The sequence below is a fragment of the Schistocerca gregaria genome, chromosome 2, assembly GCF_023897955.1.
Source record: "Schistocerca gregaria isolate iqSchGreg1 chromosome 2, iqSchGreg1.2, whole genome shotgun sequence".
In the NCBI taxonomy this organism is placed as follows: Eukaryota; Metazoa; Arthropoda; class Insecta; order Orthoptera; family Acrididae; genus Schistocerca; species Schistocerca gregaria.
In genome coordinates this window covers 811,021,183-811,046,614 of record NC_064921.1, presented here as the reverse complement: position 1 = coordinate 811,046,614, position 25,432 = coordinate 811,021,183, and the positions used below count along the sequence as shown (strand labels likewise).

Here is a 25,432-nt window from a genome sequence, read left to right as displayed (position 1 = left end):
ACTTGGGGGAAGGAAGGGAGTAGTCACAAAGTTTCACATTATCAGCAACAATGAAGCTATTAATTTCTTGCGAATGCGTAGTTTCGTGGCTATATGCACTAAAAATTCTCTCGGGGTTCCAGCCGCGTCAAATGGTTTAAAATCCACGAGCTTTCGATCCGATACTATGAAACGCCCGCTAAACCCGCTGGGCAGAACAGGTGATTATGATTGTGGAAAGGGCCAAATTATGTGTTGATCAGGTTCACTCAAAATTGTAATTTATTGTAATTTAATAACATCTTTAAACCAAAACGGCATATAGCCGAACTTTAAGAACTACGAGATACAAAAGGGCAATTATTTCACGTTTGAAGGCCTCGAAACAAGAAATCTTAAAGCAACAAGATACATCTCAAGTGGTAAAAACATGGAGTTAAAATTGCAAATAAAATAATTTACACCCACACACCCACACACACACACACACACACACATATATATATATATATATATATATATATATATATATATATAGCGAGAGTGAGAGCCTCAAGGCAAGGGCGAATAGACAAACATAAATAAGATGCAGTACAAACGGCTGAAGGCCAACAGTAAAATTTTCAAGATTTTAGAATAAACTACCATAACCTTTCAAAGGGAGAAGGCCGCAATGTTTTTTTTCCAAAATTCAAAAATACATAAAATCCAGTAAAACAAGAATTTTTTAAATCATTGGCTATAATAGATTATAAACAGACAATTAAACACCGGTGATAAAGACAATAAAGAGAACGGCACTCAGAAGCATCCAGGGAGGTCGGTCTGTCCACGTTCACTTAGGTGAGACAGGTGGTGAGCCCAACTACACTTGACCCGTCGGAACACAACCAGGGGACAGCCACGGACCGAGAGGCAAATCGACTTGCTTGCCACCAATCGGTACATGAGAATTCAAACACAAAAAGTTACGAACGTGATTATCCGCAATGAAATATGTATTAGCTATTAAAACTGCGCACCATGTTGGACAGCAACTACAGGTGAGGAAAGGACGGTGCCTGAAATTACGTTAGTGGCAAGGGCAGGGAACAAAACCACTAACGGACTCGCATTCGGGAGGACGACCGTTCAATCCCGTCTCCGGCCATCCTGATTTAGGTTTTCCATGATTTCCCTAAATCGCTTCAGGCAAATGCCGGGATGGTTCCTTTGAAAGGGCACGGCCGATTTCCTTCCCAATCCTTCCCGAACCCGAGCTTGCGCTCCGTCTCTAATGACCTCGTTGTCGACGGGACGTTAAACACTAACCACCACCACCACCACCACCAAAACCACTAACGGCCACAAGGCAGAAAATTCCGCTGGTGAACTTGAATTGTAGTCAACCAATATAGTTAACTGCACCGCATGGAGGCTTAATTTCAGCAATAGAAACACTCGGTGTTGCTCACAAGAAAACCTCCCCGACAGCGAACCACCGAAACGAACCACACAACACGAATGGACGTCGCTTGGGTACTTGAAACCACTTCTCAACTTCACGTCTTGGGTCGGTGAACCACGAAGCTCGTAGCGATCGGACAGCTCCACACACGCTCCGACACTGCACAGGGACCGCCAGCGGATCCAGCCGCTGCACCTCGCGGAGATAACTGCCCTGGTCCGCAGCAACCGACCGACTCCCCTTAGAATGCCGACAACATCTAAAATAGTCGTCAGTGGAAATGACATCAACTACACACACAACCTGACAGACACTTACCCGAAGAGCTGAACGATACCCAACTGTAACTAAGGACGCACGAAAACAAATCGGGAGTAGATACACACACACGCACAGTCGACTCATGAACGATCGAAGAGCCAAAACGCGTCGTCCAGGAGGACGAGCGACTGACGATCCACCAAGACGGTGGCCCGGCTCAAGTGTCGCGTGGAGGCAATGGTTGGGCGAGCCATATCGACGCTGACCTCACAGCTCGAACCCGACCACACCAGTGCCGCAATGCAACTCCCCGACAGGCAGGTCCGGACTGTGCTCCAGACGGGTTCCAACTGACCGGCAGACCCGAACTCGCGAGACGAACTCGCAAGCCAAACTGAACCACGACAGACAACGACCGGGAAGTAATAGCAGTCGAGCAAAGATACTACGAGAGGGGATACATCGATACGCACTGCTAGCGCCGGTGACGGTCAGGCAAAGCAGCAACTCAGTGACATTAGTAATTTAAATCACACTGAACCCCATTTCAGCCTCCCAATTGCGGGTCCCAAGCTTTGCTTAAGTGCAGATCATCAGCTCTATTCACGATGTTTTCAGAAACACAGCATCATAAAAGAAGCAATACAGGATGTATGTAAACACAATGAACACAGCGTCTGGAGTTACGCACAACTTGAGACTTGGCAGTCAGAAGGTTGTAGCAGACGTGTGGGTATCGTGACCGAAACGTTACCATATATAGCGCCTAACTTGGTACCAGTGACGTCACGGGTGGTAGCACCGCTAACTAAGGACGGCAGCAGCAACCACCTGACAATGAGTGAGAGTACTTGATTGAAAGCTCGTGGATTGTAATACACTTGATGCGACTGGAAGCCCGGCGGAGTTTTCTACGAATTTTTTGTTTGCTTGTAGGTACGAAGGGACTTCAAAAAGTATTTTACACATTATTATGTAAGGGAAAGTAGCTTTTACTGAATAGTGCACGACATTTTAAATGACACACATGCATCGCAGTATTTTTTTGTAACGTCATGAAGTCTCTATAAATAACATTCTAACAATCATACAGTTCCTCGACGACAGAATTCCGCTCCTTCCTCACGGACCCATTCGAGAACCGCTGTGCTATCCTCTACACCATTGGGAAACCTCGTTTCCCTCGATGTCCTTTCGTCTTCCCGAAATATGGAAATCACATGGTGCAAGATCTGGACTGTGTGGTGGTGCACCCAGACCTCCCATCGGAAATGATAACTCAAAGCTCATGTGGTGGGCACCGTGCGGAATATTGCATTCTCGTACAGGAGGACAATGCCTGTGCTTCATTTTCCGCGCTTCGTGTTCTTTACGGCGGTAGGTAGAGTGTTCGACGGTACGAAGGACATTATTGGTTGAATAAAATTTTCTCAGGTTTCCAACCGCATCAATTGCTTAAAACGACACGAGCTTTCGCCCAAGCACCCCTTGGCCATTGTCAAGTGGCATGACTGCCATTGGGACGTTGGTGCGCCCTTATATACGCTAGCTGCCGGCTGTGACGTCACTGGTGCCCGTGACATTGCCATATATGGGCATGTTTTGAGTCGGCGTTCGATGTGCCCTCTTCAAACGCGCGATCGCTGTATCCCACCCAGCGCTGAGCTGCAAGCCACCGTCTCTATTCAGGGTATTTGCGGTAATTTTTATTTTAATAGCTTCCTTAATTAAATTGTCCCAGAAGCCGTTAGTGCGAGCCACGACAGAGGTATCGTCAAATTTTATGTGGTGACCGTTTTATAACGCATGTTCAGCTAATGCAGATTTTTCTGGATAGCGTAGGCGATAATACCTCTCATGTTCTTTCCTGCGTTGTTCCACAGTGCGCACTATTTGTCCGATGTACTTCTGGCCACACTCACGAGGTATTTCGTGGGCTCCAGGTGTTCTGAGACCTACTGCTTCTTTAACTGGTCTCAGTAATTGACGGATTTTCGTTGGAGGCCTGAAGATTGATTTTATCTTGTGTCTTTTCAACAGGCGACGTATCTTGTCCGACACAGAGCCACGGAATGGCAGCAAAGCAAGTTTCTTTTCCTGCACTTCGACGGTGGTCTTATTCTGATATTTCCCAGAAATCACTTCTTTTACTTGATCGGTGCTGTAGCCATTATTCCTGAAAACCTTGCGTAGGTGGCGCAGTTCATGGCTGGACGTGGCATTGCATTTAGCCCATGTAACACCAGAATTTCACGGGGAATCTGTGTGAAATTAAGATGTTTTACTCGCTGGAATCGCACTGCCCCATGTAGAACGTTTCTAGTTGCTGTGTCATTTGACGTTGGAGTCTGCACAGAATACCGTGGCCAGTAGATGCCCAGAGAGAAAGGTGTTTGTGGGGAGAATGGTAGTGGTGGGGGTTAGGGGAAGGTTTGTAGGGGAAATGCGGAGCGCCGGAGGGAAAATGTCATTCAAAACTGAAGCCTACGCTCACATGCCAACATTTGCATGGTGACCATTCAAAAAGATCTGTCACCTCTGCTTTGGTTAACACCTGAAAAGAATTCTGATTAAAATGCAGTGATTTACTTTCGCCTGGCTTCTTAACCATTTGTAACTTTCAGAGAAGCGTCATGAGTGGTGATTTTTTAGGTACAACCTACACATTTCTCTGGTTGTCATGTTAAAGTCTGATTGTTTTGTCAAAACACAGCGGAGTTTACACAGTCTCTCCTCACTAACATGTTTGCTGCGAGAGAAATCTGAAACAGTGTTCATTAAGTTTATTAAGTGAGGAATTAAGGAAAAATAACGTCAGTAGCCTATGAAAAAGCACATCCTCTGTACAAAAAAAGTGTAATGTCTTCACTTATGTTGTTTCAAAATAAACAGCATTTCTTTTTTCACCAGCTATTGAGGCTCTTAAAAATTACATCATTTCATCGAAAAAATCTGTAGTTAGTGGAATAACACGGTAGATAATCAAGTTTTGCATAATAACGATATGACAAAATACTCTCCTCTTTGTGTGCTATCATTTTCCAAAATCTCGTTTTGATATCTGAAAGCAATTATACATTATGAGACATATAGTGGATATTTCCCTCTGACTTTATCACTGGCATTGCGCGATCGCAAATGAGTGTGCTATGCCAAATCAATTTTCTCGAGATGGGTGACAGACAGACACCTCTAGTCAAGTCTAAAGAAAATTCAATGTTAGCTAAATTTCATACGCAGCAACATATTAAGTAATATGCACCAAACGTAAAATCATAGCAACTTGTACTTTTCATTTCAAATTTTTACGAATTTAGCGCAGTGTCTTACTTCCACATAAATATCACAACAGCTATGAGTATTAACGAAACGAGGGGCATATCATCACGAACTTGACACATAAAGCTACACTCCTGGAAATGGAAAAAAGAACACATTGACACCGGTGTGTCAGACCCACCATACTTGCTCCGAACACTGCCAGAGGGCTGTACAAGCAATGATCACACGCACGGTACAGCGGACACACCAGGAACCGCGGTGTTGGCCGTCGAATGGCGCTAGCTGTGCAGCATTTGTGCACCGCCGCCGTCAGTGTCAGCCAGTTTGCCGTGGCATACGGAGCTCCATCGCAGTCTTTAACACTGGTATCATGCCGCGACAGCGTGGACGTGAACCGTATGTGCAGTTGACGGACTTTGAGCGAGGGCGTATAGTGGGCATGCGGGAGGCCGGGTTGACGTACCGCCGAATTGCTCAACACGTGGGGCGTGAGGTGTCCACAGTACATAGATGTTGTCGCCAGTGGTCGGCGGAAGGTGCACGTGCCCGTCGACCTGGGACCCTACCGCAGCGACGCACGGATGCACGCCAAGACCGTAGGATCCTACGCAGTGCCGTAGGGGACCGCACCGCCACTTCCCAGCAAATTAGGGACACTGTTGCTCCTGGGGTATCGGCGAGGACCATTCGCAACCGTCTCCATGAAGCTGGGCTACGGTCCCGCACACCGTTAGGCCGTCTTCCGCTCACGCCCCAACATCGTGCAGCCCGCCTCCAGTGGTGTCGCGACAGGCGTGAATGGAGGGACGAATGGAGACGTGTCGTCTTCAGCGATGAGAGTCGCTTCTGCCTTGGTGCCAATGATGGTCGTAATCGTGTTTGGCGCCGTGCAGGTGAGCGCCACAATCAGGACTGCATACGACCGAGGCACACAGGGCCAACACCCGGCATCATGGTGTGGGGAGCGATCTCCTACACTGGCCGTACACCTCTGGTGATCGTCGAGGGGACACTGAATAGTGCACGGTACATCCAAACCGTCATCGAACCCATCGTTCTATCATTCCTAGACCGGCAAGGGAACTTGCTGTTCAAACAGGACAATGCACGTCCGCATGTATCCCGTGCCACCCAACGTGCTCTAGAAGGTGTAAGTCAACTACCCTGGCCAGAAAGATCTCCGGATCTGTCCCCCATTGAGCATGTTTGGGACTGGATGAAGCGTCGTCTCACGCGGTCTGCACGTCCAGCATGAACGCTGGTCCAACTGAGGCGCCAGGTGGAAATGGCATGGCAAGCCGTTCCACAGGACTACATCCAGCATCTCTACGATCGTCTCCATGGGAGAATAGCAGCCTGCATTGCTGCGAAAGGTGGATGTACACTGTACTAGTGCCGACATTGTGCATGCTCTGTTGCCTGTGTCTATGTGCCTGTGGTTCTGTCAGTGTGATGTATCTGACCCCAGGAATGTGTCAGTAAAGTTTTCCCTTCCTGGGACAATGAATTCACGGTGTTCTTATTTCAATTTCCAGGAGTGTATAAGTAAAACAAAAGTGAAACTTCGTAAAAGAATAGTTTCTGCAAAATCGTTAGAGAAAGATTGCAGGGCTTGTGCCTCGATTCTGTGAACGTTGACTGGCCGAGAGGTGGCAGGCAGTGTCGGCCTCCCCTTCCGAACAAGCAGATAAACTCGCCTGTGCTTTGGACGTGCCAACGGCCTTGCCGCTGTGGTGATACCGGTTCCCGTCAGAACACCGAAGTTAGGCGCTGCCAGGCTGTGCTAGCGGTTGGATGGGTGACCATACGGTCTGCCTAACGCTGTTGGCACGCGGGGTGCACTCGGCCCTTGTGAGGCAAAACTGAGGAGCTACTTGATTGAGAAGTAGCGGCTCCGTTCTCGTAAACTGACATACGGCCCGGAGTGCGGTGCCCCTCCATATCCGCATCCAGTGACCCCAGGAATGTGTCAATAAAGTTTCCCCTTCCTGGGACAATGCATTCACGGTGTTCTTTTTTAAATTTCCAGGGGTGTATTTAGAGGCCAATGTCAAAATACCTAGACTCGTGAAAAGGGGTCGACAAGAGGTTCGTGAACTTACACCACTTATTTCCCGGACCGCCCGATTCTGAGCCAAAAATATCCTTTTAGAATGGGAAGTGTTACCCCAAAATAACTTACAAAACGACATAAGCGAATGAAAATAAGCAAAGTAGAGTAATTTTCGTGTCGAAGGATCACTCACTTCTGATACCGTTCGAATAGTAAAAATCGCAGTATTAAGTCTCTGAACAAGATCCTGAACGTGGGCTTTCCACGACAGCTTACTATCTATTTGAACACCTAGAAATTTGAACTGTTCAGTTTCACTAATCATATGCCCCTTCTGTGAAATTAAAACGTCAGGTTTGGTTGAATTAGAAACTCTAAAAACTGACTCTTACTGTGGTTTAGCGGTAGTTTATTTTCTACAAGCCATGCACTATTTGAAACCTACCCAATGTTTCACACAACATCCTTTACTACCAAGCTAGGGTCATCAGCAAACAGAAATATTGTAGAGTACACTAGAGTACACTAGAGGGCACATCATTTACATAAATAAGGAATAGGAGCGGCCCCAACACTGACCCCTTGGGACCGTCACTTGACAGTATCCCATTCAGACCCCACATCACAGCCGTTATCAACATTGTGAATAATGACTTTTCGCTGCCTGTTGCTAAAGTAAGAGGAGAACCAATTGTGAGCTACTCCCCGTATTCCGTTATGGTCCAACTTCTGGAGCAATATTTTGTGATGAGCACAATCAAATGCCTTAGTTATATCAAAAAATATGTCAAGCGTTCGAAACTTTTTGTTAGCCCATCCAGCACCTCACAGAGAAGAGAATATAGTATTTTCAGTTGTTAAATGACTTATAATGGCGAACTGTACATTTGATAGCAAATCGTGTGATATAAAATGATCAATTATCCTTACATACATGGCCTTTTCAATAATTTTAGCAAACACTGGCGGCCTAGAAATTGGTCTAAAATTGTTCGTTGACCGGAATGCCTTCTCTGCAGAGCACGGTCGTGCAGACATTAGTTGATAGATTGTATAATTATATCGTGACTTAAGATGGGGAAATGGTGATTTGTTGCTTTAATTTTGCACACCAATGTATATTTTATCTGTGAACAGCGAACCAAAACAAACAGAATTCCAAGACGACTAGGCACAGCAAAAAGCTTAAATTTTTACGACATATTCCTAAGGTTCCGATCACGAACAATCTTGAATTTTTTAATAAGTTTATCCTTTTCCAAGACACAGAGATTCAAAGTTCCCCTACCTCTAAACGTAAAATACACATGTAAAATCTGGTGCGAGACTGTACATAATTTATGAAGTGACGTAGCAAGGAGCAATATACTGTAAAATGTTTCTGTTATCATCTGGAACCTCATTTTGTAGTACTGAAGCACATGCAAAAATTTGTCCTCGTAAAATCTGGACTGAGGTGTAAAATTAGTTTTGTGTTATTTCAGTTTCACAAAAGTAGACTATCTGAATATTACTGATCAACAAATTCCTTTTTATATGAGTTACATGACGTGCTGCAACTGGGAAAAGAAACAAACCAGCGAAAAAGTGCTCCTATCGGAGTACAAAAAATGCGAATATTTAAGAGACCCTGGCTGAAAAACGGGTACCAGCTGCCTCATTGTACCTTCCTCAGTATCTTTACAAATTTTCCCAAAAATTTGGGCATGCTCACATATCCACGCTTTTTGTGCTGAGAGAGAAGAAGACAGTGCAAGTGGCAAAGAGACAGAAAAGTAACAAATATTGGAAGACAATAGACGTGGTTATGTCACAGAAAGAGCGAAAGAGACAATGCCAGTGCGAGAGAAGACGAGGAACACAGTGGCAGTGGAAAATAGTTACAGAACCTTGTTAGGAAAGGAGTAAAGGAGTCAGTGACACGGTTGAGGGAGGGAGGAATAAAGAGAAAAAGAAAAAGGAAGTAGAAGTGGGTAAGAGGAAGTGATAATGAGAGAGAGTATATGACGATAAAAACGAGGAAAAGGGAGACAGTGACAGTGAGAAGAGACAGCAGCAGTAGGAAGGAAGGAATGAATGAGATATAAGCAGTAAGAGAGAGCAAGAGGGCGACAGTGACAGAGAGAGGAGACTGTAGTAGTACGACAGAACAAAGGAGACTGTGGTTATGACACAGGAGACTAACAGAGAGAGACAAAGAGATAACGACAATGCGTTGGGCTGAATGAGTGAGTGTAAATTCTCAAGTGGGAGTGGATGGCTACGAGCGACTTATAGCGACGGGCTGGTGGGTGTGAGTGAGTTAAGTTAGGGTAGCTTATGGGGGTTTGAGGTGAGTTGCATGGTAAAAAAAAGCGCGAATATGTACGCTTGTCCGTATTTATGAGAAAAATGTTTAGGTGCTGAGGAAGGTAGGATGAGGCAGAGGTACCCCACTTTTCAGTCAGAGTCTTTTAAATAAACGGGAAAATATTCATATTTTTTGTGCTCCGATAGCAGCATTGTCCCGCCAGTTAGTTGTTACTTATAGATGACGGCACGGCTCCCAAGGGAACTTTGTTATTGTTAATTTCACTTTTGTAATAATCATATATGTAAGTCAGGAAACTACATTGTCATTTCTATTAGCGTAGTTTTTGGGTGACCCTGGCGTGATTAGCGGCTTCGGGAGAACAGAACTGAAGGCAGAGTGATATTGGTTTGTAGGCAGTGAAGGTGTGAAGATGATACTCTCAAGCGCACGGTGAAATTTTCACTATAATGCGACTAAACGTTGATTACATTGTCTATGAAGGGGTGTGGAAAGGTTTAGCACAATTACATGTCGTCTCTGAAATGTATCTGTCACGGATGTAAAAATTACCAGACAAATTCTACCACAAGTATCGCAAAAACAATGTCTGGATGGCATCGTAGTTAGCCATGTTCATCCACATTATCAGAAGCGTGAGGAAAATGTGTAACGTATTTGTCACCACATGTAACGACTACTAAACCGCTACAAGACAAGAACTTTTATGTAGCATGTCTACAACTACATCTACATGTACGTGATTACTCTGCAATTCACAATTAAGTACCTGGAAGAGGGGTTCATCGAGCCACCTTCAATTTACCTCTCTACCGCTCCGCTCTCGGAAGGCGCGTGGCAAAAACGAGAATTTAAACTTTTCTGTGTGAGCTCTGGGTTCTCTCATTTTGCTGCGCGGAATGGCCGCGCGGTTTAAGGCGCTGGAGTTTCGAGTCCTCCCTCGGGCATGGGTGTGTGTGTTGTTGGTTTAAGTCGTGTGTAAGTCTAAGGACCGATGACCTCAGCAGTTTGGTTCCTTAGGAATTCACAGACATTTGAACATTTCTCTCATTTTATCATGGTTATCATTACTCCATATGTAGGTGGGGGCCAACAGAATATTTTAGCAATTGGAGGACAAAACTGGTGATTGAAATTTCAGGAGAATATTCTGCCGCAACGAAAAACGTCTTTGTTTTAACGATTGCCACCCTAATTCAGATATCAAGGCCGTAGGACTCTCTTCCCTGTTTCACAATGATGCAGACCGAACTGCCCTTCTTTGAACTTTTTCGAAGTCTTCCGTTAGTACCACCCGATGCGGATCCCACACCGCACAGCAGTATTCCAGAAGAGAGTGGAAAAAGCGTAGTGTGAGCAGTCTCTTTAGTAAAGTTGTTGCACTTCCTAAGTGTTCTGCAATAAATAGTCTGCAGTAAATAGAAGTCTTTGATTCGCTCTATAAACAATATTATCTATCTTATCTCTCGTATTTTTCATAACCTTACAATAATGGCAGTGCAAGTGCTATGATTCTGAAATTGTGGACAGTATAGTTGGTGCGTTTTCAGGAGTTCGTTAATTTATTATCAGCTGCAGACATTCACGATCCTGTTTCGTCTCCCATTCTGAAAAGTGTTGATTTCTTACTAAAACTAAGATTTCGTGCAAAGTAGTTATCTTCTACTACATTCTCAATATTAAGTTTATTTAACAAAGTACATACTGGTATTAACCGAACTAATGAAACTGTTTAAGTGGAATTGGTCGCCTTTTAATTTGCTGTAGTTAAATTCGTTAGTTATCAATTTTAAGATTAAAGTAAACAATTTTCAATAATTATGTCAGGTCATATTTGCAAACATGGTACTAGAAAATCATGTAGTAACAGCATCTGTCTGCATACATCCTGCTTACAAGTAACTTTGCAAAATAAAATAAAAGCTTGCAATGAAGTAATTAAGTATATTTCAGATCAATATAAAGAATTTACGCCATTAGGTCTGGCGACTGCGACATTTTCTTTTTAGTGTTCACTTCAGAAAGATATTCTATCGTTAAATTAACTGCTGCTTGTAATCTCCCCCTTCCTAATCGGCCTTCTGGATTGCGATATAACTGACTACCGAAGGAAAATAACACCTGTTAGTTGGAGGACAGTGTACAACGACTCTGCTGAAGGATGAATCTATTCTAAACTTAAGCTAAATACCGATGATAATTTTAAAATTAATGGAATATAGTGCAATCGCTAACGAACTAGACAGGGAGTAAAGGGCACCACATAATATTTACTACAAGATTCACTGATAATACAAATAAAACACTGATTAGCTAAAAAGTGGATAATTAAACGGTTGCCAGCCCGCTGGGGCAATGAATTTCCAGAATCTTATGAAAGGTAACGGCAAAGAAATTTAAGCAAATAATCACTGGCGTGGCAACATAAGGTTATCACTCATTTCCACAGCCTAACAGTTCACGAGAAAATAAATGAATCAGAGAGCACTGAGTTTGCTGTTACTTATTCTGAAATACTAAATTTTGACTGTAAAGTTAAATGTAATTACTGGTTAAATAAATGGCAGGCTTAACTTAAACGTTGTTATGCTAAAAACGACTCTAAGTAACCCCAGTGTAGCGTAAAAAAAAGCGAGGAATTTACTTTTTGAGTACTGAAAGACTGAAGTGAATTTACTTTAAGCAAATGAGCAACTGATTTTACTTTTAATATAACAACAATAAGATACTTACCAAGCCAGCAGAAGTCATTCGGTAAGCTAAATCCACAATAAATGAATTTGTGCACTCGTAACTTGTGCTGCATCTTTAGTTATTTGTTTTGCCATTGACGTTTTACGTTACTTTCAGTGAATGAAGTTAATATTCAAAATTGCAATCTAGTTAGGCCTCTGTTATGAAACACATGAATGAACAGTTACTGAGGCAGAAAATTTAGAATGAAACTGGTCATTAGGAAACACACAAAAACTGGCAGTAATTAGTTAATCAATTTCCATATTCTTACGACACTCGGTGATTGATTGGAAGGGTAAGGGACCTTCCTGGTAATAATATCTGAGGGCCCGCAGCTCGTAGTCGTGCTCGGGTTCCCGGGTTCGATTCCCGGCGGGGTCAGGGATTTTCTCTGCCTCGTGCTGACTGAGTGTTGTGTTGTGTCCTTTGGTTAGTCAGGTCTAAGTAGTTCTAAGTCCTAGGGGACTGATGACCACAGATGTTAAGTCCCATAGTGCTCAGAGCCAAACGTCTGAGGACAATGACAACACTGGTGCCCTACAAGTTTTAACTATTGCAGGTTATTATTCAAGTTGGTCATACGTTGTGAAGGAAATGTCACTAGGTAACGCCTACTTAAGATTACAATTTTTCACTTAACAGTCTTACGATATTGTAGCTGTGAGAACGACAAAGAACGTAGCCGACGACAACGCTGAGCTGCTGCTGCTGCTGTTGATGGTTGCGAACCATGAGTCGCCTCCAGAGATACGGGTAATTACGGGTCAGGCAGTGGTCAGAACTGCAGCTTCCTCCACTCGTCCACTCATACCGCGCGCTCAGTACTCGAGCGTTAACAAATTACGCGCGCCTACACTGGCGCGATCACGGCTGCACACCGCGTCTGCGGAAGTGCCCAACAAACACTTCCGCACTCTTTCATCACTCAAGCTGCTCTGCCTCCTCTCAACTCGCAGCAAAGAAAAACAACAGCACAGCTACTGCCAGTTAATCGTTACTTTCGACACATTTAAACACAGTTCCCTTTGCGATCACCCAACAATTTACAATATTTTCATTATAATTACAATCAATTATATACAGTCATAAATAAATACATTATTATAACTACTGACCATTAAATTGCCACACCAAGAAGAAATGCAGATGATAAACAGGTATTGATTTGAGAAATTACACCAGAACTGAAATGTGATTACATTTTCATGCAATTTGGGTGCATAGATCCTGAGAAATCAGTACCCAGCACAACCACCTCTGGCCGTAATAACGGCATTGATACGCCTGGGCATTGAGTCCAACAGAGCTCGGATGGCGTGTACAGGTCAGGCTGCCCACGCAGCTTCAACACGATACCACAGTTCATCAAGAGTAGTGACTACCGTATTGTGACGAGCCACTTGCTCGGCCACCATTGACCAGACGTTTTCAGTTGGTGAGAGATCTGGATAATGTGGTGGCCAGGGCAGCAGTCGACCATTTTCCGTATCCAGAAAGGCCCGTACAGGACCTGCAACATGCGGTCGTGCATTATCCTGCTGAAATGTAGGGTTTCGCAGGGATCGAATGAAGGGTAGAGCCACGGGTCGTAACACATCTGAAATGTAACGTCCACTGTTCAGAGCGCCGTCAGTGCGAACAAGAGGTGACCGAGACGTGTAACCAATGGCACCCCATACCATCACGCGTGTTGATACGCCAGTATACCGATGACGAATACACATTTCCAATGTGCGTTCACCGCGGTGTCGCCTAACACGGATGTGACCATCATGATGCTGTAAATAGAACCTGGATTCATCCGAAAAAATGACGTTTTGCCATTCGTGTACCCAGGTTTATCATTGAGTACACCAACGCAGGCGCTCCGGTCTGTGATGCAGCGTCAAGGGTAACTGCTGGCATGGTGTACGAGCTGATATTCCACGCTGCTGCAAACGTCGTCGAACTGTTCGTGCAGATGGTTGTTGTCTTGCAAACGTCCCCATCTGTTGACTGACGGATCGAGACGTGGCTGCACGATCAATTACAGCCATGCGGATAAGATGCCTTACATCTCGACTGCTAGAGATACGAGGCCGCTCTGATCCAGCACGGCGTTCCCTATTACCCTCCTGAACCCACCGATTCCATATTCTGATAACACTCATTGGATCTCGACCAACTCGAGTAGCAATGTCACGATACGATAAATCACACTCACGGTAGGCTACAATCCGACATTTATCAAAGTCGGAAACGTGATGGTACGCATTTCTCCTCCTTACACGAGGCATCACAACAACGTTTCACCAGGCAACGCCGGTCAACTGCTGTTTGTGTATGAGAAATCTGTTAGAAACTTTCCTCATGTCAGCCACCGGCGCCAACATTGTGTGAATGTTCTGAAAACCTATTCATTAGGATATCACAGCATCTTCTTCCTGTCTGTGAAATTTCGCATCTGTAGCACGTCATCTTCGTGGTGTAGCAATTTTAATGGTCAGTAGTGTATCTATTGTGTATGAGGCGAAACTAATGGCTTTATGGGGAAAGGGTGACCTGGCTGAGTACCGCAATTTGACTCTTAGTCTGATCACAAGGGGTGGCCATTATTGCACCCGTTGATCACGTAGGCTGACGTGAGAATCAATAAACTATACATGGCGGGATTTATCTGGAACATCTTAGGTGATTAGAAGTTAGTAGACAGGAATACAATTAAATACTTAGCTTTAATTCAGCATCAGCGATGAGCGTCGATCTTGACTCTGTACAATAATATTTACAAGTGCAGTTATAGACTGAGCTGCGAATACTTCATTACAATTCTGATTGCTTCACACATATAGATCAATTGTCAATGCATGAACTGTATGTGGCGCCTGGCTAGGTCGTAGCTACTGATCTCTGAAGCTATAACATGTGAACCATTCCCATTAAATTTTGAATAGTGCAGAAGGTATTTCATTTGCATTTTCGGCGTTGCATAATCTCATCCTGATGCTTAATGTAATCGATGTTTCTTTGGTGGATTTAACTCTAGTATTAAGACAATAGTATTGGTAGGTACAGCAGTGAGGTTGCTCTATGTGTGTGTTCTGAGCAGTAAAAAAAAGAAAAAAACGAACTCTCTGGACACCCAACGCTTTGGAAGTAAATATACGATTGCCTTTAACTATAATTTCTGTACAGGCTTACTCAGGGTATTAAGTGGGCAATATTTTTATCTGTAAAGTGTTTTCCACTTGTAGTAACATGCTCTAAGTTCAACAGAAACAGTGAAAATCTAAAATTACGGCTTGATGCGAAGGTGAAAATTAAGGTGCACTCGGCAGTCGAGTTCGCACTGCGACGTAACACCGACCGACGTGCCTCACCGCCCTAAGCCTAACAGTTCATATATGGAATCGCACGCGCTGTTGCAGAACACGATACACTGACGATATACGTTATTAAATATTTGACAAGTGAGAAACTGGGTGAAGCTACAGAGTCATCCGGTGGAATTTAGTGAACATCTACATCTGCATACATATTCTGCAAATCACACTTAAGTGCCTGGTTCATCGAACCACCTTCACAATAATTCCTCAGTATCCCAATCTCGTAAAGCGCTCGGAAAAAAGAATAGCTATGTCTTTCCATGCGACTGATTTCCCTTATTAGTTATGATGATCGTTTCTCCCTATGTAGGTCGGCTTCAACAAAATATTTTCGCATTCGGAGGAGAAAGTTAGTGATTGAAATTTCGTGAGAAGATTCCTCTGTAACAAAGGAAAACGCCTTTGTTTTAATGGTGTCCACCCTAAATACTGTATCAGTGACACTCTCTCCCCTATTTCACGATAACACAAAAGGCGCTGCCCTTCTTCGAATTTTCTCGATGTACTCCGTTAACCCTACCAGGTAAGGATCCCAAACAGCGCAAAAGTACTCCAAAAGAGGACGGAAAAGCGTAATGTAGGCAGTCTCTTTAGTAGATCTGTTACATTTTCTAAGTGTTCTGCCAATAAAACGCAGTATTCGGTTTGTCTTCCCCACAACATTTTCTATGTTTTCTCTCCAATTTACGTTGTTTCTAATTGTAATCAATAGGTATTTAATTGGATTGACGGTCCTTCGATTCGATTGATTTATCGTGTAACCGAAGTTTAAATGATTCCTTTTAGCACTCATATGGATGACCTCACACTTTTCATTATTTAGGGTCAACCTCCAATTTTTGTACCATAAAAATATCTTTTCTAAATCATTTTCAAATTGGTTAGATGTTTTGATGGCTTTGCTAGATGATAAATGGCAGCATCATCTGCAGACAACCTAAGACGGCTGCTGAGATTGTCTCCTAAATCGTTTATATAGATAAGGAACAGCAGAAGGTCTGTAACACTACCTTGGGCAACGCCAGATATCACTTCTGTTTTACTCGATGACTTTCCGTCAATTACTAAGAACTGTGACCTCTCTGACAGCAAATCACGAATCCACTAACATAACTCAGACGATGCCGGCCGAGGTGGCCGTGCTGTTCTAGGCGCTACAGTCTGGAACCGCGAGACCGCTATTGTCGCAGGTTCGAATCCCGTCTCGGGCATGGATGTGTGTGATGTCCTTAGGTTAGTTAGGTTTAAGTAGTTCTAAGTTCTAGGGGACTGATGACCTCAGAAGATAAGTCCCATAGTGCTCAGAGCCATTTAGCCAACTCAGACGGTACTCAATTAGCACGCAATTTCACTACAAGCCGCGTGTGTGGTACAGCGTCAAAAGCCTTCTTAAAATGTAGAAATACGGAATCAATTTGAAATCTCTTGTCAATATCACTCAGCACTTCATGTGAGTAAAGAGCTAGTTGTGTTTCATAAAAACGATGTTTTCTACATCCGTGTTGACTGTGTGTTGGTTCAAATTGCTCTGAGCACTCTGGGACTTAACTTCGGAGGTCATCAGTCCCCTAGAACTACTTAAACCTAACTAACCTAAGGACACCACACACATTCAGGCCCGAGGCAGGATTCGAATATGCGACCGCAGCGGTCGCACGGTTCCAGACTAGCGCCTAGAACCGCTCTGTCACTCCGGCCGGCTGGCTGTGTGTCATAGACCGTTCTCTTCGAGGTAATTTAGAATGTTTGAACACAATATATCTCCCAAAATCCTGCTGCGTATCGACGTTAATGATATGGGCTTGTAATTGAGTAGATAACTCCTATTACCTTTACTGAATACTGGTATGGTCTGTGAAGAAATATGTAACGCTCTCGTACTGTTAATAAAACCGTCACAAAACTAGTAGAGAATAAGATGGTGTTAATTTTCGAAAGCTCGAGAGGTGGTGCAAAGACCGTGAAGATACCACCTAGAAAAATTTCGGTGACATAGTAGATACTCCACCCGTCCTGAAAGTTCGGAGACTGATTGTATTGCTGGGTTTAACATGACGTCAGCAAGCACAGTAACTACGGTGGTAGCTCGAACTAACAACCGTAAACAACAGATGCGAGCTAGACCAGTCAGTTACTAACAGGCAGTGTTAAGTAGTGGACTCTGTTAAGTGACATATCGTAAAGGAGCTACGTCTCTAAATCAATGTTTAAGGCATCCTCCAGAACGTTTCGAAGAGGAGAAAAGTGGGTGCGAAGCTTGTCCCATACACCTTGACTTTTGAAAAAAAGCGACGACGTGTAGATGCCTGCAGTGCATTGACTGCATTGAAAAACGCGGACAGTTTTTTCCTGGTAGAAATCATCGCGGGTGACGAGCCTTGTTGTTGTTGAAACGGACCTACTGCAAAAGGACAAAGTGCAGATATTCATAAGAAGGGGCAGCGCTTTGACGACATAACTGACATTCAAACGAAAGTAAAGTGCGTCTTCAATAACATCCCAAAGAAGGACATTTACGATAGTTTCACACAGTTTCATTAACGTTCTGTTGTGCGTTGTCATCAACTGGGGGAAGACTATGTATAACGCTCGAAGCATTAAAACCACAATTTTACACTACTGGCCATTAAAACTGCTACACCAAGAAGAAATGCAGATGATAAAAGGGTATTCACTGGACAAATATATTATACTGGAACTGACATGAGATTACATTTTCAAGCAATTTGGTTGCATAGATCCTGAGAAATCACTACCCAGAATAAGCACCTTGGCGGTAATAACGGCTTTGATACGCCTGGGCATTGAGTCAAGCAGACCTTGGATGGCGTGTACAGGTACAGCTGCCCATGCAGCTTCAACACGATACCACAGTTCATCAAGAGTAGTGACTGACGTATTGTGACGAGCCACTTGCTGGGCCACCATTGACCAGACTTTTTCAGTTGGTGAGAGATCTGGAGAATGTGCTGGCCAGGGCAGCAGTCGAACATTTTCCGTATCCAGAAAGGCGCGTACAGGACCTGCAACATGCGGTCGTGCATTATCCTGCTGAAACGTAGGGTTTCGCAGGGACTGAATGAAGGGTAGAGTCACGGGTCGTAACACATCTGAAATGTAACGTCCACTGTTCAAAGTGCCGTCAATGCTAACAAGAGGTGTCAGAGACGCGTGACCAATGGCACCCCATACCATCACGCCGGGTGATACACCAGTATGGCGATGACGAATACACACTTCCAATATGCGTTCACCGCGATGTCACGAAACACGGATGCGCCCATCATGATGCTGTAAACAGAACCTGGATTCATCCCAAAAAAGGACATTTTTGTGATTCGTGCACCCACGTTCGTCGTTGAGTCCACCATCGCAGGCGCTCCTGTCTGTGATGCAGCGTCAATGGTAACCGCAGCCATGGTCTCCGAGCTGATAGTCCATGCTGCTGCAAACGTCGTCGAACTGTCCGTGCAGATGGTTGTTGTCTTGCAAACGTCCCCATCTGCTGACTCAGGGATCGAGACGTGGCTGCTCGATCCGTTACAGCCATGCGGACAAGATGCCTGTCATCTCGACTGCTAGTGATACGAGGCCGTTGCGATCCAGCATGGTGTTCCGCATTAACCTCCTGAACCCACCGATTACATATTTTGCTAACAGTCATTGGATCTGGACCAACGCGAGCAGCAATGTCGCGATACGATAAACAGCAATCGCGATAGGCTACAATCCGACCTTTATCAAAGTCGGCAACGTGATGTTACGCATTTCTCCTCCTTACACGAGGCATCACAACAACGTTTTACTAGGCAACGCCGATCAACTGCTGTTTGTGTTTGAGAAAATCGGTTGGAAACTTTCCTCAAGTCAGCACGTTGTAGGTTTCGCCACCGCCGCCAACCTTGTGTGAATGCTCTGAAAAGCTAATCGTCGCCACCGGCCCAACCTTGTGTGAATGCTCTGAAAAGCTAATCATTTGCATATCACAGCATCTTCTTCCTGTCGGTTAAATTTCGCGTCTGTAGCACGTCATCTTCGTGGTGTAGCAATTTTAATGGCCAGTAGTGTATATTACTATATTTGGAGCAAGTTCTCCGTATGTCGTCGAGACTGATATGTAATTATATTTCTGGGAGATACGCAGTTTTTATTATTCGGGTAGTATGGTTCCTTCCGTATAGTTGTTGTGCGATCGTGGAGATTACTACATTAATATTATTCTACTCGTACATTGTACTTCTGGGAATCTGAAGATGACAACTAGTTACTGTCGAAACTGGGCATGTAATAAACTGTTTCACATCAAGCGATCTTGGCTTCTAGTATTAAAAATTACAACATTAGATGACTCCAAAACAACAAGGGTAAGTTATATAGAGATAAACATAATGAAGACACCGCGTCAGCCCTTTTTAAACTAACCGTCGCAGTATTTATAAACGTAGGCTTCCCAGGCCATTGTCACAGTCAATGAAAATTTCCTGGGTTTGAAACCTTATTGTCAGTATGTAAAAATACCGATGTTTCGGTCACTGTTGCAAGTCATTGAAACGTTGGTAGTTTTACATATTGACAGTGAAGTCTCAAACCCAGAAAAATTTTAAAGACCGCCCCAGTATTTGCCCGCCACGATTGAGGGAAAAAGTGGACAAAGTTGGACTGAAGAAATTATCAGACACAACTAAGTGAGCTTTGCAACAACAGCTTGAAAGTAACGTGCTCCTAAAACAGCGTGAACAACTCGAACTAATTTATGAGCATAACACGATGTCATAGGAGCAACGTCGTATGTGACATAAACTCTTACCAAAAAATCACCCATAAAATACTTGAAAAGTGGCCTAAGGCCGAAACCGTACAATAGTAAAGGAAATAAAGAAAATGGCACCTGAAGGCTTCAAGAAATCATTCAAAAAGTACTAAGTACGTCACGTCGAATGAGGAGACGTGACAGGAAGAGCCAATAGTATCTGAGCGTACCCCTACAAAGTGTGGCAATAGCGTTCATGTTCATGATCATTCACCAGCTGCACAATAACGTAACGTGGTGCTGGACGCATGCTATGAACTAAATTTAGTACAACCGGCCAGTTTCGAACTTCAGCTAACTTCTAAGAACCTGTGCAACACTGTAACACACGACAATACAATGGAAGTCAACAATATAAAATTCCCTACAGTCAAATTGGATGTAGCGATTTATCAAAACTACTGCATGACGAAAGAGGTGAAGCACGCAAAATATATATTCTGAGATGTGAATGTAGCTTCTGCTCAAACACACTTTCGGTGGATGTGTAAATGATGACAGTTGCCATTCTATTTGACAGGTAGAAATGGTTCAAATGGCTCTGAGCACTATGGGACTTAAATTCTGAGGTCATGAGTCCCGTAGAACTAAGAACTACTTAAACCTAACTAACCTAAGGAGATCACACACGTCCATGCCCGAGGCAGGATTCGAACCTGCGACCCTAGCGGCCGCGCGGTTCCAGTTGACAGGTAGAACGCCACCAAACTGTATTAACGTTTTTTACGACGACTGCTGTAGTACACAAGTGAAGTGGACAGCGTCAGATGTTGAATGATCACTGCGAAGGAAACGGACGTGCCACGTACTCATATGAACAGTGTCATCAGCACCTAACAGAGTTTTGCCATTTTGCCGGCTGGTTCAGTAGTGCAGTATTCGGGTTTGTGGGCCATTCCGAGGCGACAGTTAACCGATGGTAGAACGCGCGGGAACAGGAGGGTAGGTAAACTCGTTGTCAATGTTTCTATTCATAACGTCTGACCTCCATAAGGGCGGATGGCCGTATTGTGCATCAAGTATATCGCAGACCCTTCACATCCGTGCCTGCCAACCGACAACCAGAAATGAGCTCCCTGCAATATTCTGTGTCATCCCGCAACACTGACTGAAGACGGGATGCAGCCAGACTAAGAAATTGCCGTCTCATGGGTTGTCTGCCTTCAACAATTTAAATTAGGAATGTCATTTTGATTTTTGTAAGTTATCGATGTGTACGTCAGAGAGCAAGTTATGCTACTCTTAGACAATCATTGGTCTTGTGGTGGTACATACAGTCTTTGGCTCAGTGCAATCTGACAGTTTCTCAGTTGAAGTGTGGTAGGTGAGGGATGTATTCAGTATAGTTGTGTTGACTTGCAATCGTATCTGTTAGACGAAGGAAGGTTTATTATAAAAAATTGTTCAAATGGCTCTAAGCACTATGGGACTTAACATCTGAGGTCATCAGTCCCCTAGACTTAGAACTACTTAAACCTAACTAACCTAAGGACATCATTCACATCCATGCCCGAGGCAGGATTCGAACCTGCGACCGTAGCAGCAGCGCGGTTCCGGACTGAAGCGCCTAGAACCGCTCGGTCACTGCGGCCGGCAGGGTTTATTGTAAAGACAGCAAAGATGAATATGATGTATATATTGAAAGGTAAAAAGGAAACAGATTTTGAATAATTTTATTTTTTTAAGAGAAGAAGTTTGCGCTAAGACTGCAGCGCTGCACAGTTACTTTATCGGAACGATTATTGTCAGGCAGTTAACTTCGCTCACTTGCTCGGAACTGATAGAAAGACGACCCTACTTCGCGGATCCATGCCTTAACATATTAACTGCTTCAGCTGTTCAGTTATTCTAGAAATTCTGTTAACATTGTATATATTTTAAATCATTGCCCACTTTGTTAAGCATAGTACTGTTCATATCAATGTTTTGTGTGAAGATCACGCCAAGGTTCACTCTGTCTTTTTGAATACATATTTCGTTCTGAAATCGTTGGCTTGGAATATCATTTCATAGTAATAGTTACTCTCCCCCTCCCACTGTTTAAAAAAAGGTTTATCATTGCGCGTAACCACATTGCATCTTATGATATGCAACAGTTTGAGTATTGTTTGGAAATTTTCTTTATAAATAAAATTATAGCTTGGCCACTGCCTATTTGATGTTTGCTCTTGTGCTTTCGAGAACTTGTCAAGATGTGAGGTAAGTGTAAATTTTGGTTAGGGCCAGATAATTGTTTTACAAGCTGTATTCAGACCATTTATAGTTCAATTCAGATTAGGTTCTGTTTAGTCAAAGGTTGGCGTACGAATTTAAGTTGGATAGCTGTTTTGGTAATACGTAGACTTTTTATAGAGTGGCAGGTAAATCCCGGCTAAATTTCATACTGAAACACGTAGTGGCGAACTTACAATACCACAACGCAAACGGCTGCGTTCGAGTGATTCCGTGAACGGGACACCTAGACTAATGATGAATCGTGCCGCAGTGTGCTCGGCGACGAATCGCTGTTGTACACTACCCCGGATGGCCATCATTGACGAGTACAGCGATGAACTGGGAAGAGGGTCACGTGCTTGAAATGTTTTGGTTGAGTCACAGCGGAGTTCCTGCTGGCGTCATGGTTCAAAAATGGTTCAAATGGCTCTGAGCACTATGGGACTTAGAATTACTTAAACCTGACTAAACTAAGGACGTTACACACATCCATGCCCGAGGCAGGATTCGAACCTGCGTCCGTAGCAGCCGCGTGGTTCTGGACTGAAGCGTCTAGAACCGCTCGGCCACCGCGGCCGGTGCGAGAGTGCTCTTACATCAAAACATGACTAGCCAGTAGGCGAATCTTTTAGTTCAGAATCACGCTTCTCAGCGACATTGTTCACGTACAGGGTTTTTTTGATGATGAATTTACGAGCTTTCAGGGAGGATAGAGAAGGGTAAAAGTATCACTTTGACGTAAGGGGCCCTGATACAGAAACGACCGAATCGAAAGTTATAATCTAAAGTCATTCTGATACCTCTGACAGTGAAATGTATGTACTGGTACTGTTGTTGCTAAGATTCTATGGTAGACAGATTCGACAGGTGGAAGCATGGACCAAAACGAGAAAAATGCCTACTAAACATGTGGTCTAAAAAGCATACCTTAAGAGCTATGAGCACTTGTTCGTCTTCATTTCTACAATGGAACAATAGTACTGGTACATATATTCAGCTGTCAGAGATATCAGAACGATTTTTGCTCATGGAATTTCGACTGGGTCGTTTCTGGAGCAGCGTCCCTTCCCTCAGGTTGATACACTTACCCTTTTCCACGATCCATGCAAATTTATAACACCATCACGGAATCACCGCGTATTTTATATACTGGTTGAAGTTAACGGCTCTGATTTTCTATCTCACATTAAACACAACTTCTATATTTACGGTACTTACCATCGCTGACGGAGATGCCATCATTGTCGACTAAGCTGTCTCTCCGAGACAGTCCCTGGTGTATCTGGAAGTCAGAATCCACTGTGGACTGATTATCCCCATCTTCGATTGCAAAGCGTTTGTAATCGTACACACTGTCTCGTAGCACTTCTCTCTTATCCACTGTCTGTTCGAACTGTCCTCCGTCATCGTCGCCGATGGCTGCAGCTGCCGTTTGCCCTCTGAAATGGACGTCTGGTACGCGCTCCTCTGTAATTGTGGAGCGTCCGTAGCGGTCAGTGGGTGGTTCGCAGTCTGTCGATCGTGCAGAGACGCCGAACGCCTCCGGGGGCCACCCGGCGTCGCTGAATCCCGGCGCCAGGAGCTCCTCCCACCCTTCCGCACTGTATTCGTCGCCCACGTGGTCCACTGGGGGTGGCGCCCCCAAGTCGGAATCGCAGGTGAGGGCCGGCCTGCGGGCCACCTCGTGGAGACGGCGCTGCGAGTACGCCACAATGGTGCGCACCGGCGGAGGCGGCGGGGACGGCGTCGTTGGCGGAGGCGGCGCCGCGGAGTTGCGAACGCGCGATGCCAGCAGCCAGCAGGCGGCGGCAGCAGACAGCAGCGCCAGGGCCAGGCCGGCACAGCGCATGCGCATCGCGGACTGCAGCCACGGCGCATGCGCGGCACAGCAGGCGGGCTCCGTACAAACCCGACGCATGCGCAACACAGACTGGCGACGGATGCCGGCTGGCAGTCCGCTTCCCGGCACCCGCTACGTCGGTAGCCAGCTGCGCGCGCATGTCGTCCCGTAGAAACTAGGGCACGCCTTCCATCTCGGAAAAATGTCGCTCATTAACTGACCGCCGCTCTAAAAAATGGCTCTGAGAACTATGGGACTTAACAGCTGATGTCATCAGTCCCCTAGAACTTAGGACTACTTAAACCTAACTAACATAAGGACATCACACACATCCATGCCCGAGGCAGGATTCGCACCTGCGACCGTAGCGGTCGCGCGGTTCCAGACTGAAGCGCCTAGAACCGCTCGGCCACAGCGGCCGGCGACCACCACTCTCCTCCACTCGGTGGTTAAGGGATGACGAAGAGCGCCCGAGTTCTCCTCCTGGAAGCACAGACCGCGTGAAGCGAAGTGAAGCGACGCAGAGTGAAATACAACCTAAACGACTTCGTACGCCTAATACACACATAATAAAATGTTATGCTTCATCCACGATACAACGCTTCTAATAGTTCTAATACTGTATCTGGTTCTTCGTATTTTTAGCACTTTACATGGCCACAGGGTGGTCAAAATCTAGGTATGCAATGAACATAATTGCGACTGATCACTGTACCCTTTAAGACTGGTAGGGCGTCAAACGGGCCGACTTGGAGCAGGTGAGGCTCCACAGGCCGTTTTAATTTCCACTGCCTATACTTTTAGAAATAAATTCACAAACATTTCTCAGCATGACCATGGAAGGATTCAGAATTCACGCTCATAGCAGTGGAAATTTGGTATAAAATACACTATACACTACATGGAATACAGATATGAGTTACCAACAACATTAACACAGGTGATGCACATGGAACGAATCTACGTTAACCTCTGCACTCTGTTCAACATTGTTACAGAAGAAATTGATTCCTACAAGGAGAGACCACGTAGGAAATTGATTCTTACAAAGGGATCACAGGTTTGCTTAAAACTTTGTACCCCTTTAGTAGGCCATTACAACAACAACGTAATGAGCAATTAGTAAGGTCCACT

The 25,432-nt window shown here is 44.6% G+C and overlaps 1 protein-coding gene across 1 annotated transcript in view; it reads right to left on the bottom strand.

The window, feature by feature from the left end:
- Positions 1-24,347, bottom strand: part of LOC126335110 (uncharacterized) — a 91,491-nt gene extending 67,144 nt beyond the window's left edge. The window contains exon 1 of the mRNA XM_049998053.1: positions 23,677-24,347. Coding sequence (XP_049854010.1) covers positions 23,677-24,313 — 637 coding nt within the window. The 5' untranslated portion in view covers positions 24,314-24,347. The remainder of the gene's footprint in view (positions 1-23,676) is intronic.
- Positions 24,348-25,432: the final 1,085 nt, after the last annotated feature.